General features: G+C 34.2%; 1 protein-coding gene and 1 non-coding gene across 4 annotated transcripts; both read left to right on the top strand.

Annotated features, from left to right (window-relative positions):
- Nucleotides 1-606: 606 nt before the first annotated feature.
- Nucleotides 607-680, top strand: TRNAV-AAC (transfer RNA valine (anticodon AAC)). Its single transcript has one exon. It is a non-coding gene; the product is annotated as a tRNA-Val (tRNA).
- Nucleotides 681-3,641: 2,961 nt separating this feature from the next.
- LOC110007141 (protein trichome birefringence-like 24) lies at nt 3,642-11,911 on the top strand. Of its 3 annotated transcripts, none has more exons than XM_088852335.1 (4): nt 3,642-5,162; nt 6,125-6,275; nt 10,042-10,317; nt 10,469-10,556. In XM_088852335.1, exons 1-4 carry the CDS (start codon nt 4,969-4,971, stop codon nt 10,535-10,537), a joined length of 690 nt encoding a protein of 229 aa, XP_088708461.1. In that variant the 5' UTR covers nt 3,642-4,968; the 3' UTR covers nt 10,538-10,556. The 3 variants fall into 3 exon arrangements, with proteins under 3 accessions (XP_088708461.1, XP_020522086.2, XP_088708460.1); XM_020666427.2 differs by adding an exon at nt 11,461-11,911 and having other exon boundaries at nt 3,662-5,162; nt 10,042-10,561; XM_088852334.1 differs by lacking the exons at nt 3,642-5,162; nt 6,125-6,275 and adding exons at nt 9,371-9,813; nt 11,461-11,911 and having other exon boundaries at nt 10,042-10,561.
- The last annotated feature ends 2,566 nt before the right edge of the window (nt 11,912-14,477 follow it).

Below are 14,477 nucleotides of genomic sequence, written 5' to 3'. Positions count from 1 at the left end.
TATTTTTATTTTTGAGATGAGTTTAATCATATTTGCAACCATCTAATTTGAAATTTGGAGAAGAGCAATGTTACATCTTTGTATTAAAGGTAAATGTTTTATTTGCACAATCAAAATGATTTTGTATAGTCTTATTTTTAAAGGAAAAGAATACAAAGAGACCATTCACCTTTGATACAAGGTTGTCAAAATTAATCTCGACAATTGGATAGTTGTGTTTATTCCATTGATTCAAACTTCAAAAGAAATTTTCTCCAATTTTGTGATGCACTCAAGCTATTAGATTTCACATGAGATTTTATTAATAATTGTGACCTTCTTGTATCAAAGTTAAATGGTTTCGTTGTATATATAATCTTGGTTTTAAATTATAAAATTTTTTATACCGACACGTCTTGGTCAATTTAGATTTTCTAGATGAAGTACCAGACATTCCAATTCCAATTATGTTTAGTTACTCGGGTCGGTATCGATATACCAAGGCTAGGACAAACCAATACCCTTGAGTCATTGCGGTGCATTCAAATGAACGATCATTAAAATAGTAGATCCAATCTTGGGTAAGTCATTAGATTAGATGTTAGAGCGGTAGGAATTTAGTAGCCGGGTGTCGTGGTGTAGTTGGTTATCACGTCAGTCTAACACACTGAAGGTCTCCGGTTCAAGTCCGGGCGACGCCATGGTTTTATTTCCCTAATATAGGGAGCATGGTGTACACTTACTTCCCACGAGGGAGATTTAGAAAGCAGCATTGTGGTGTATATACTCACTTTACTTCCCACAGGGGGAGATTTTTGTTCCCAAAATTCGTGATAGTGATTTTTGTTTCTAAAATTTCCCTAATATAGAGGAGCAGCATGTGGTGTATATACTCACTTTACTCCCACAGGGGGAGATTTTTGTTCCCAAAATTCGTGATAGTGATTTTTGTTTCTAAAATTTCCCTAATATAGAGACCATGGTGTACACTTACTTCCCACGGGGGAGATTTAGGGAGCAGCATGTGGTGTACACTCACTTTACTCTCACAGGGAGAGATTTTTGTTCCCAAAGTTCGTGATAGTGATTTTTGTTTCAAAAATATGCTCCTACAGGAGAATAGTGTACATTTACTCCCTCCTGCTAGATAACCTTTGGGGGACATGGTGTACACTTACTCCCCCATAGGAGAATAGTGTACACTTACTCCCTCCTGCTAGATAACCTTTGGGAGTATGGTGTACACTTACTCCCACGGGGGAGATTAGGGAGCAGTATGTGGTGTACACTCACTTTAGAATTTTGTTCCCAAAGTTTGGGAAGATAATATGCTCCTTGGGAGCATAGACTTCTATTCTCTTGGTCCCAAGATTTACTTGGGAGGATATTTTCTCATATTTTGCCAAGGACAAGGTGGCAAGAAGATTTACTTGGGAGGATTTTTTCTCATATTTTGCGTAGGACAAGTTCGCGTTCGCATGCTGCCAAGCCCACACATGTAAAAATGCGGGCTTGGCAATAAATATATTTTTAAATATAATATAGTTCTAATTTTTAGAGAATATTTAATCTTTTACATTGAGATCATGAATATGAAAAATAAATAGAAATAATAATTATATTAAGAAAATATTTGGACCGTTAGTTACAATTGTTTTTAGATGAGGATTGTATACAATTAGACCATTTATCAGTTGTATAGGATGGTCACAATTAGTTACAACCATCTTATGTGAAATTTGATAGTTTGGATGTATCACAAAGTTTGACAAATTTTTTTTTTCACTTTGAGCTTAGTCATTGAAATAAATACATCTACCCAATTTCACATCCAATTGTCAATATCAATTGTGACCTCCGTGTACCAAAGATAAATAGTCTCATTATATACTTTTCCTTTTAGATAGACCACTTAAAGATGGATGAATGCTTTATACCTCTGGACCGCATATTGTAGATGAATGCTTTATACCTAAAGATGGATGAATGCTTTATACCAACCTGCATGAAACAATTGTTCTTTTGTTATCTATAAGTTTTCCCCTCGTTTATTTAGTGATTCCCATGGGAGATCATAATGTTGAAAATACCAAGCTCGATGCTCCTAAAATCAATTCTTTCTCGGTGTTCAAATTTCAACCAATCTTCAGAGCTCTAGAAAGGAGAAATAAAGCAACAAGTTTTTTAATCTTTAGAGTAAAAATATAAAAGAATAAAAAATAAATAGAAGGCCTCCAAAGTCAATACTTCCCCTTTGAAGCAAAGGGTGCCTCGTTAGATGGACCCTGCACGTTCATACCCTTGGTTAACGGCGGTTAACTCGTTACACTCAGTTTTAAGCTTGAAAAGTGCACCATTGTGCCTTGTTAAATGTACCTGCACGTTCGAACAGCAGGTAGGTACCTACCGGTCTTCACCACTAAATTACTCATAAAATAAAAAAATTGGTCCATAACAAGAAAAAGGGTTGGGTCGTGGTGGTAACATCCCCGCACCTAGTTACCACATCCTGATATCCATTAATATCGATGACACTTCCAATTTAACACCTTCAAAATGTAATCCCCTAATCTATTGAAAAAAAAAAACAGACAGAGAAATTATTTATGAAAAATCCTAACATAAAAATAAAGTCATGGTACCGGTAAACTCAAAATCCTACCATAAAAATAAAGTCATGGTATCGGTAAACCTTGTGAGGGGGGCCTTGCATATTTATTTTCACACTCTTTAACTGAAGTAAATTTTCATATTCTTTAATTGCAATAAAGTCATGGTATCGGTAAACCTTATTTTCACATTCTTTAACTGAAATAAAGTCATGGTATCAGTAAACCTTGTGAGGGAGGAGCTGCAGATCTGTTTTCACACTATTTAACTATAGAATTTGAAGCTCTAAAAATGTTGCACTAGTTGTGGTTATGTGAAAACTGAAATGAATTGTTGATTTTTTGTTTTTAGATCTATGATTGTCGAGGTGGAGCTGAATGATTTGTAGGAGCCTGCAGATCTATTTTTACACTCTTTAATTGTACCTCAAAATCCTACCATAAAAGTAAAGTCATGGTATCGGTAAACCTTGTGAGGGAGGGCTTACAGATCTATTTTCACACTCTTTAACTATAGAGTTTGAAGCTCTAAAAATGTTGCACTAGTGGTGGTTATGTGAAAACTGAAAAGAAATATTGATTTCTTATTTTTAGGTCTATGATTGTCAAGGTGGAGATTAATGACTTATAGGAGCCGGCAGATCCATTTTTTAACTGTACCTCAAAATCCTACCATAAAAATAAAGTCATGGTATCGGTAAACCTTGTGAGGGAGGGGTTGCAGATCTATTTTCGCACTCTTTAACTATAGAATTTGAAGCTCTAAAAATGTTGCACTAATGATGGTTATGTAAAAACTGAAATGAAATGTTGATTTCTTATTTTTAGATCTATGATGGTCGAGGTGGAGCTGAATGATTTGTAGGAGCCTGTAGATCTATTTTTACACTCTTTAATTGTACCTCAAAATCCTACCATAAAAATAAAGTCATGGTATCGGTAGACCTTGTGAGGGGGGGCTTGCAGATCTATTCTTACACTCTTTAACTATAGAATTTGAAGCTCTAAAAATGTTGTGCTAGTGGTGGTTATATGAAAACTGAAATGAAATGTTGATTTCTTGTTTTTAGATCTATGATTGTCGAGGTGGAGCTGAATGATTTGTAGGAGCCTACAGATCTATTTTTACACTCTTTAACTGTACTTCAAAATCCTACCGTAAAAATGAAGTCATGGTATCAGTAAACCTTGTGAGGGAGGACCTGCAGATATATTTTCACACTCTTCAACTGTAGAATTTGAAGCTCTAAAAATGTTGCATTAGTAGTGATTATGTGAAAACTGAAATGAAATGTTGATTTCTTATTTTTAGATATACGATTGTCGAGGTGGAGCTAAATGATTCGAAGGAGCCTATAGATCTATTTTCACACTCTTTAATTGTAGAGCTCTAAAAATGTTGCAAACCCGAAATGAATTATTCAAGAAAAGTATTGCAAGATTTTAGAGTTTGATTTCTTGTTTTTAGATTTATGATTGTCGAGGTGGAGCGGAATGATTTGTAGGAGCTAAAACTACATTTTCTAGTGAGATTTAAAATGTAGAATTAATGTGCACCTAAAAAATCCATCATAAAAAGTTATTTTAGTGTTAAGAAACCCTCGAATTGATCATCTTGACATTGAGATGTATGATTACAAAAAGAGAAAAAGAGTTCAAATCCTAAAAATAATATATCTTACAACACATTATTTTGGCTGTCAATTTTCAAGTATTTATAGATCTACTTGATTTGAACATTTTTTGAAGTTTAAGATTTTATAATTAGAGATAAAAACAGATTTGCAAGCTGTTCTAAAAAATTTTGACACCAAAATTATATTTATGATAAAATTTTGAGGTCTGCCTTAATTTGATCTTCTAATGTTCCAACTTTATGCCAAACCCAAAATAAATTGGTCCAATTAGAAACTAATAGTTTATGTTAACCATTTTAAAGAGAGACGCAAACTTCAAAATTTATGTTGGGATTAGAATTCAGGAATTATTACTTTAACCGTTGCCCAAAGTGCCTGTCTGGTAATAGAGAGAGAAACACGCACATTCTCTCTAACATCTTTACAAGCTCCTCACGCAAAGTAAGTCCAAACCCAAAATCATGGATCCCAAAAGTGCAGGTATTGCATGTGGTATATCCTCAAAAACTCAGAGAGAGAGAGAGAGAGAGGAACACTCAAGGAGCATAGAGAGAGAGCACTCAAAAGAGAGAACACTAGAGAGAGGGAGCACTTAAAAGAGAGAAAACTAGAGAGAGAGAGAGAGAGAGAGAGAGAGAGGAACACTCAAGGAGCATAGAGATTATAGAGAGAGAGAGAATGGTGAGGGTTTGACAACCATTCTTAAACTCAGAACTCTTCTCTCGACAGTTGAAGCTCTAGCTATGGTGATAAAGGGCAAAAAAGGGAGGCACCTGGCCATTTGGGCTCTCATGGTTGCAGTGTGGTTGTTGGCTCTAAGGCCTCAATCTCTCACAAACTTCCAACCCCACCGCTTCAAAGACCTCCGCTCCATCCAAGGGACTCCCGTTCTCGGACATTCCATCGATAAATTTCGTGATCATCTACGTTGCATCAGGTAAGGATCTCTCTCAAGTGTGTTTGACTACTAAGTCGAGCCAACTCAGACTCGCTTAAACAATTTCGGCTCACTACCTTTATGAGCTAGAGTGTCAAACGTTTGTTGGTTATGTTAGAAGAACTTAAAAAAAGTTTCAAAAACAAATTATCATATATCCAAAATACAAATTTTCCTTTTGTAATATATTAGTTCATGATTTCTATTATTTTAGCAAAGATTGGAAAGTGTTTTAGCTATAAATACTTATTTTTATGCTTTTTTTTCTTTTTTGATTGTTTCTAAATGAGTGATTTACATACGGACCCTAAATTTTTTTCTAAAATATAAAATGCTATAGGTGGAAAGTAAAAAGAAGGTTAGTTAACCCACTCTTTTCTATTTATTTTCAAAATTATCTCTTGGTCCGAGGATATCCTCTGACCGATTTTTTTTCTTTTTTTCTTTTTTTTTAGTAGGGTACTATCTTAAATCTTGGGGCACTGCCTTACTAACGAAAAAACAAAAAAAAAAAAAAAATTCGGAGCAAGAACTCCATCTTTAGATGGAAGGGCAATTTTGAAAAAAAAAAAAAAAAAAAACAGATTGATCGATCTTTTTTGTAATTTTTTTTTATAAATGGAGATTAGGATCCGTATGTAAATTATTCTTTCTAAAATTACCCCAGTCACAAATTGATTATTTCAAAATCCTCTTTTTCACATCTTTTTTAACCTCATGCAGGTTATGTTTTGTTTGATTTTACTTTAAACATATTTTCTTATTTTTAAGTTTTTTATATTTTTTTAATGTTTTTTAACACTTTTTAACTTGCCCGGACCCCTACCCAACTCGGGTGTAGTAACTCAGACCTCAGCCCGTGTTACGTGGCTATCTCAGGCTTGGCCCATGGCCGAGTTCCATCCTCGAGTCGTCCCCCCCACAACTCTATCTCTCTCTAAAATGGATTTTTAGAACTACAGTGAATCTGGAAGATGGGTTTACGATCCGATGCCGAGGCAGATCCCATGGAACCATGTGGCGGAGCAGTACTCGGAGCGGTGCGAGGAGAGACACCCCGGCTTGCGAGGAGAAGGCATCGCAGGAACATATTACAGCACTGCAAATTGGACGGTTTGCGAATCATCTTCTCTGCTATTTGTTTTCCATGTGATGTTTTGAGATAATTTCTGGCCTTTTAGAAAGAGTGGAGTGCTGCAACAGAGTGATATCCATGGTGGGAAAGCGCCTATAAAACAATTCTCTCTCTCTAGAAACCTACACAGTAAGACTTTCTCTCTCTACAAATCTATACTTCACACTAAGTGCTTACATCCATGCAAAATCTTGGCAAAATACATTTTCATAGAACAATGGCCCTTCCGTTATCTCTCAAAACTCAAAATCAAAAGCATAGCTTAATTAGCACGTGTACTACGCTCCCTCGGGAGCATAGTTTGCTTATCCCTTGGTAAGAAAACATACTTGAGAAGGTTTTTTTTTATCTGAAATTTTGGGAATCAGTTGATGATTATTTTAAAAAGAAAAAAATTTGAAATTTGAATTATTTGACACGTGGATTTCACTATACAAAAATTGGGTGGTATCTATTGAATCTCAAAATATTATTTTTTTCAAGTGCATAAAGATGCAATTAGGTAAAGTTCTTGTTGAGGTTAGTTGAAGAGGTTGCATTCTCAAAATTTGGGTCTTAAAACGAAGGAAAAAGTTTATATAGAGCAGCGGTCTAAACAATCAAATTATAGTCCACCTAAAAAATTTCACTAGAAGAGGTTGGTGTGATGTTCAAATATCTTCAAATTCATCATCTCGACATCAAGATGCATGGACATGAGAAAAAATAGAATTTAAACTTTATAAATAGTACATCTTGTAATACATTTCTTAACCGTCAATTTCAAGAATTTTGTAGATCTGGTCAATCTATACTATTTTTGAAGCTTTAAATTTTATAATTAAAGATGAAAAAATATTTTAAGGCTATCACAAAGATTTCCAATATTGAAACCATATTTCTAGACATTATTTGAAGGTGCTTTTTACTTTGATTGTTTAGAGCCTCGGCTCTATACAATAACAAACGGCACCCTATTAATTATAGGTGGAGTTTTATTTGAGGGAGTAAATAGATGTTATACTCCTTCCATATTATAATATCTTTTGGCTAATATAATTAGTATATGTTTCTAGATTCCTTCCACACAATTCGTATTCCAAACTATCTCTCTTCTCTCTCTAGTTCTACACCTTAAAAAAAAAAAAAAGAAGAAAAAAAAAAAAAAAAGTCAGTGAGGATTTGAACCTCTATCTTTTGGTGAGAAAGGAATCAGAGACTTCATCATAAAACTCGTTGGTACTAGTTCCAAGACCCAACCCATGTTTAAGTTCTACAACATGACCATAGGCTCCCTACTAAACAAAATAATAAAATAGTATTACTATTTTCCTCTATTTATGTGGTCTCCTAAGTTGACTGTACTTGGAGATTTTTCTGTCATCTCCCGAGGAGCATATCAATCTTAGAGATGCTCCGGCTGGAGCACAGAATCTTTTGACTTGCATAACTTATCAACCCCTTTCCTTGCAGCTGAAGCTTGTTACTAACCCTAATGAGATGTTATTAACCCTAATGAGAAAAGGTTGCGGTTTGCATAAGCTTGCAACCTCAAACAATCAAATTAAGGCGCATCTCCAAATCTTTTCATAAATATAACTTTGGCTTCTTCGGATAGCCTGAGAATCCATTTTCGTATCTAATTATAAAATTTTAAACCTAAAAAATAGTTCAAATCAAGTAGATTTATAATCGTATGAAAATCTTTAAAATGGACAGTCTAGATAATGTGTCGCAAAATACACTATTTTGCATACTCGAAATCATTTTTTCTTTTCATATTCACATATCTCGACATCCAAATGTCCATTATAGGGTTTTCAAGCATCGACACAACCTTTTAAAATATATTTTTGAGATACACCTTAATTCTACATTTTAAAGCTGCAACTTTATATAAACTTTTTTCATTAAAAAATAAGAGGCCTTATAAAAAGAAGAAAGATAGTGGTGCGAAAATGTTGGATTAGATAATATATTAACATGCATGTTATGTGATAGCAATTGTTGGGGCTGGGCCTCGTGCTTGCAGGCGAGCCCTGGTTCAGGCCGCATTTGGGCCCATCGGTAAAGGACCTTTTTTATAGTGATGATAGTAGATTCCGTTTGAAGTGTTCTTCATTTTCGACAGAAAAGAGAAGCACTTTGGTTCTTCAAAATATTGGGGGAAGTTTTTTAATGTATTTTTAAAACTAAAAAGAATATGTATAACTAGGCACCTTTAGAAATTTTTTTAATGTAAAAGCATATGTTATAGAAATATGAATAGGAATTGTATTTTATAAGACCATTTACTTTTAGTACATAGAGTTCACAATCTTTTTTAGCCATTGGATGTGAAATCCTATGTATTAAATTGTTTCACAATATTCAAGAAATTTTATTTGGGTTTTTGTACCCAGTCAATGATACATCCACATATACTAGATGTTCACATCTAATGGTTAATAATGATTGTGACCTCTTTCTATTAAAAATAAATTGTCTCATTTAATGCATTTCCTTATGAATATTATCGGTTATATTTTTTGAAATTTTCTCCTTTGTGGTTTTTTTATGCCTATTAGGGGTGCGTTTGAAAAGTTTGCAAACATATTCTTTTTAGCGGGTAGTGATTTGCTTTGCCTCGGTCTACGGCTAGAAGCCAAAGACTTCGACCATTTTTAGGGACAAGAAACCAATAAAGCGGTTGTTATGCATATATAGCAACAATTATAATTTCTTCATCATTTTTTTTTCGAAGAAAATCACGAAATAGCATAGTGAACCTTTCACTAAAATATCCTATAATATTTCAGAAAATTAGAATTTTTTTAAACAAGGTATTATTTTGAAATAGAAAAAGTTTATATAAGTGCGAGGCTCTAAACAATCAAATTGGGGCGTACCTCAAAAATTTTATTAGAAGAGGTTGTTTGGATGCATAAATTGATCATCTCGACCTCAAGATGCATGGACATGAAAAAAAATGGATTCCAAGTTTTGGAAATAGTGCATCTTGTATATTTTTTTATCGTCAATTTTTAAAATTTTCAAATTTTCATAGATCTGTTCGATCTACACTATTTTTAAAACTTTAAATTTTATAATTGAAGATGAAATATATTCTAAGGCTATCACAAAGATTTCCAATATTGAAACCACATTTCTCGATATTATTTGAAAGTGTGCTTTACGATTCTGTAGTGCCTCGGCTTTATACAAAGCGCACCATTTTGAAAATGGTTCTCCCATTCCTTTTGCCTTTTCCCACCATTTGTCGCATTATTCCCACTTTCCTCTATTCAATTTTTTTAAAATGTAATGGTAGCAATCCATAATAGCTTTAAAGACATGGTTTTGCTTTCAAAACCTACTCCATTTTTATCCATTTTTTAAGGATAAGGATTTGATGAGGGTGCCACTGTATAAAATTTGTTAAGGCCGCACCTTAAAACCCCATTGAGAATCCATACCCAGTGTCTAAAAACCTTATGATAGCTCGTAAATCTATTTCTCCATTATGGAAAGTAAAGCTCCATAAATGGTGCAGAACTGGTGCGTCTATAAACACCTAAAACTGTTGTACAAGATGAGTAATTTTTAGGTCTAGAAATCTAATTTTTTTTGTATGATATTTACCTATTTTCCTACACCAAAATTTCATTTTCCAATGAAATTTAAGGTGCTGATGTATAAAGCTGTAGCTTTACAGAGTTCTTTTACTTAATAGAAATCTCATAATAAACAGTGTTTGAACCAATGGTAGTGCTCACATCTTTGCAGGTGAGGGAGGAGCTCAAATGGGTTTGGCAGAGCAGCAATAGTTGCCCAACCCTACCAGTTGACAGAAATGACTGGTGTAAGTTGCTAGGTGCCAAGGGCAACTTGATGATTGTGGGAGACTCCATTAACCACCAAGTACAATGGTCTCTCACTAATGCCCTAATTGGAAACTTCTCAAATGATCCTCGCATTGTGAAAGATGAGTATCCGGTATGTAGGACCTGCCAAGGATTTCCGCTTTGCGAAGATGTGCTTGGTGCGGGGCGGGGAATCAATGTGAGTTTCATTCGCAACGATAAGTTATCAGCAGTGATCAAGCCTAGTGAAAACAGAGAGGCAAATTTCTACCAGTGGCCTTGGCTTGATTACATAGATTTGTGGGAGATCAAGTACTTATTGCTTAACAGAGGTGCACATTATGAACCAGATCATGCATATGTGGAATCTCTCAATTCGACGCTCTTTTATCTGCGAGAAAAGCATCCGAATCTCCTAGTCATCTTCAGGAACACACCACCTGGTAAGACTCGCATTATTCTTTCTTGCAGTAGCCATGGCTCTGCAATGGAGTGGCATTTTGATTGTTCCTATCAAGATGACTGTTTGGCATGGAAATTATGGATTTTTTTGGAATTATGCATAACCTAGTGTATTAAAAAAAGTTTCCCACAATTTTGGAAATAATTAGGCATGATGTAAATTTTAGAAGAATATTTGATATAGGAAAACCTGTAGAATTGAGTTAACCTTGCACACCAAAAATTCCTTGTTTTAAATATGGGTGCTGTTTGTAAAAGATGACAACTTCATTTGTAGAATTGGGTTAACCTATTAAAACTATAAAAAAAAAGGACTTTTTTTTTTTCAAGATAGCGTGAAATCTATACCATTCAAATAAAATAGACATTGTAAAAGGTCACAACCTATAGAAACTTTTTCCTTTAAATACCCCTTTTGGAGTCATTAACACCTTTAGTAATATAAGGCATCCCTTATGTTCTTGCCTGGAGTTTGGAGCTTAGAGCAAGCTCTAGGTTAGAAGTGGTCAAGTGGGCAGGTGCCCCAACGTGATGTCTAGATTTCTATTTTCGCCATGTTCTAGGTTGACATTCAAAAAAGAAAAAAGAAAAAAGAAAAAAGAAAAAAGAAAAAAGAAAAAATGATTCTTGGTCAATTTCCAACTATTTGATAGGGTACAATCAATTTTTTTTGATAAAAAGGAAGGTGAAATTTTATATATACATAGGCATTTTTATTTCAAAAATTTATGATCTACAAAAAGATCAATAGAAGACTTAAGGTAAATGTGGCCAGGGTGGTGGTGCCACAACATGATGTTCTGAACTCTATTATAATTCGTTTGCATCTATACACCTACTAAACCCTTTATTTTTTTTTTGTCATACTTTCTTGTATTAGGGCACTTGAATTGCACTGGACACAAGAAGCCTCTACTAGAGAGGCAAACTTTCACCGCAGAGGATAACAAGTACCATTGGGGAGACTTTAATAGACAAAATAAACTTGCAAGGAAGTTGGTTGAAGATTTCGGCTTCATATACCTGGATGTGGATGCTATGGTTAGCCTACGCCCTGATGGTCATGTTCATGAACATGATTGCCTTCATTACTGCATTCCTGGACCCCTTGATTATGCAGTTGTGCTCCTCTACAACACATTCAGGGTCATTTCATCCTTTGCTTCATAGTTTTAAGGGTAGATTGCATGGCCTATGCGTGTTTGCGTGTGTGTATGCGTGTGCACATGTGAGAGAGAGATATGCATATGTGTATTGTGCCATTGTTATTCATTGATACATGTCTTTATGGGTGGAAAATATAACACAGTGAAAGAGATTTGGAGTCTTCATATTTTATGACAAAGGAGAAATGGCAATAGCTTTTCAAGGATGTATTTAAATAAAGGATTCATGAAAATAAGAACACGAAGACAAAAATATATTACACCGATAATACATATTTGCCATATATTTCATTACATCTAATATAGAAGAGATCGCTCTTTTAATAAAATAAAGTAAGTTTGTCAAAAAAAATTATACAGAAGAGATCGTAGAAAAGATATTCTCTCCTTTAATAAACATTAAATTACAAACAAATATATAATGCATTTAAAAAATAGTTTTTGGAATAGGAATTTCTTTCTTTTTGCTAGAATTCCAAATTATTCATTAAAATTTCTTTTTAAAAAGTCCAAAACGGAAAATTCAGTTGGTGTATCTTCCTACGTAAGATTATAGATTATTAGATAGATATTAAATAAAAGGGAGTGATTTGATGAGACAATTTCTTAGCAATCTAATGGAACCATCTTTCAAAAACCATCTTCATCCCAATGATCATTCTAAAAAATGGAAATAAAGAAAAATAAAATTTTACCCTAACGATCATATTTTTTAAACATAATGAAAATAGAATGGAGCATTTGATAGGTAGTTAGATCAATCCCTTTAGTTATTTTGTTTGTTCTTGATACTATAGATTTTGTAGTTGACCTTATTATAAAAACAATCATCATCATCATCCAAGCATCATCTCAATTGTTTGGGGTCGGCTACATGAATCTTGTTCATCTATTATTTATTATCAAAGCTATCCTCTCAGTAAGACCAAAAGTCGTCTTATATTTTCTCACTATTTTTTATACATATCATTTTGAACTTTACCCTTGCCTTTAGAGCTTTCTACATAAACTAAATTGTACCTCCTAACCAGTAATGTATTAGGTCTATGTTGTACATAGTCAGCTACCTAAGTGTATTTTCCCTCATCTTATCACTTATTGAAGCCACACCTAAGTTCTCTCGTATGTATTCATTTTGAATTCTATTATTTTTGCCTTGTAACTCATCAATCTTGACATCCTCATCTAAGCTATGCTAATCCTATTGATATGTTGTTTCTTGACCGCCTAACATTCCATCCCATAAAAGCATGACTGATCTTAAAAACCATTCTATAGAACTTTCCTTTTAGTCTCAATTGTATGCAGTGATCAAATAAAACTCTAGATGCACATCTCCACTTTTTTTGCCCAACTTTAATTCTTTGTGCGAGTTTCATCCTTGAGTTGTGGTTCTAACACTGCTCTCTCTATCTCTCTCTCGCAAGAAGTAAACCTCCACTCTTTGTTCAATGATGTAAGGGTCTCTCTCTGCCCCACCTCTCTCTCTCAAATAGATTTTTTTGGAATTATTGTGGCATTTGAGACATTTTCAGTGAATCTGGAAGATTGTGACCTCTATGTAAAAAAGATAACTAATATTTTTGTAGAAAATCCCTAGGCCAATAGAGGGGAAAAATGCAGTTCAGAATTGATCGTTCCAAACCACATTGTTTCGATGGATGGTTCAGTGTTGACTGTTACACGCTACTGGAAAAAAGAAAAAAAGGTAGTCCCAAATTATCAATTACGAAAACAACAGTTTAAACCAGTTTTGAACTGCCTTTTTTCCCTCGTTTGAGTACTTCAAAACTATTAGTTCCGAACCACATTCTCCCCTTTTGGACATGGTTGTAATTAACTATCTCAAACTACTTGAAAGAGTGAGAAAGGCAGTTCGGAACTAACAATTCTGAATTGCTTCGATATGGAACTAACGAATCCAACTAGAGGGTATTTTGGCATAAAATAAAAAAGGGTGGAAATGGGACATCTCCATAAAATCGAAAAATTACAGATTAAATTTTTAGTATTACAAAAATAATGGGATATTTATGTTAAGTTCCCTAAATCGTACATTTCTTGTGAATAAAAAACAGTCCCATATTTTGTGTTTTTTTACCTCAAGTTTATTTTTTGTTGGATTTTTATTTTTCCGGAATACCCCCAAATTTGGCATCTAAAGAATCCTTACATTTTTGCAAGTTTTCCTTTTTAGCAAAATATTGGGTTCGCTCTTCAAGTGCTAAACCGACTTTTTCTAAATAAAAACAGTAGTTGCCATTAAAAAATCGATTTTTAGTACAAGGAGGCTACAATTAATTTTAACCATAAGATGCGATATCCAATAACTTTAAAGTATAGACTTATGTCAAGTCAATGATAGACCTATAGCCATTCATTTTCACATCCAACAATTCATGCTGATTTTGAGTTCATTGTACTAAAAGTAAAAAAGTATTATTTCCTAGAATGAGCGGACGCTTGCGAAAAATTAGATTTTGAGTTCCGAATAAGGGTGGCAACAGCTGGGGTTGGGTGCGAGTCGAGTGCCAACCAATCTAGGTTTCACCGACCTAGACCCGAGTCATTTGGGCACGAACCTAACCCAGACCTAGGTCTAGAGAAATTTAACAATAAATTTTTTTTATATATATCATTTCACATAAATTAATACCTAAACCCGACCTGATAGGGTCTATGGCGGCCATAGACCCAGACCCTGACTTGGGTTATTTGGACCAAGACCCGA

This window comes from Amborella trichopoda, chromosome 11 (genome assembly GCF_054954075.1).
Source record: "Amborella trichopoda isolate Santa Cruz 75 chromosome 11, AtrichopodaSantaCruz75HAP2 v2.0, whole genome shotgun sequence".
Taxonomy (NCBI): Eukaryota; Viridiplantae; Streptophyta; class Magnoliopsida; order Amborellales; family Amborellaceae; genus Amborella; species Amborella trichopoda.
The sequence above is the reverse complement of the archived record's forward strand: the minus strand, read 5'-3'. Positions and strand labels throughout refer to the sequence as shown.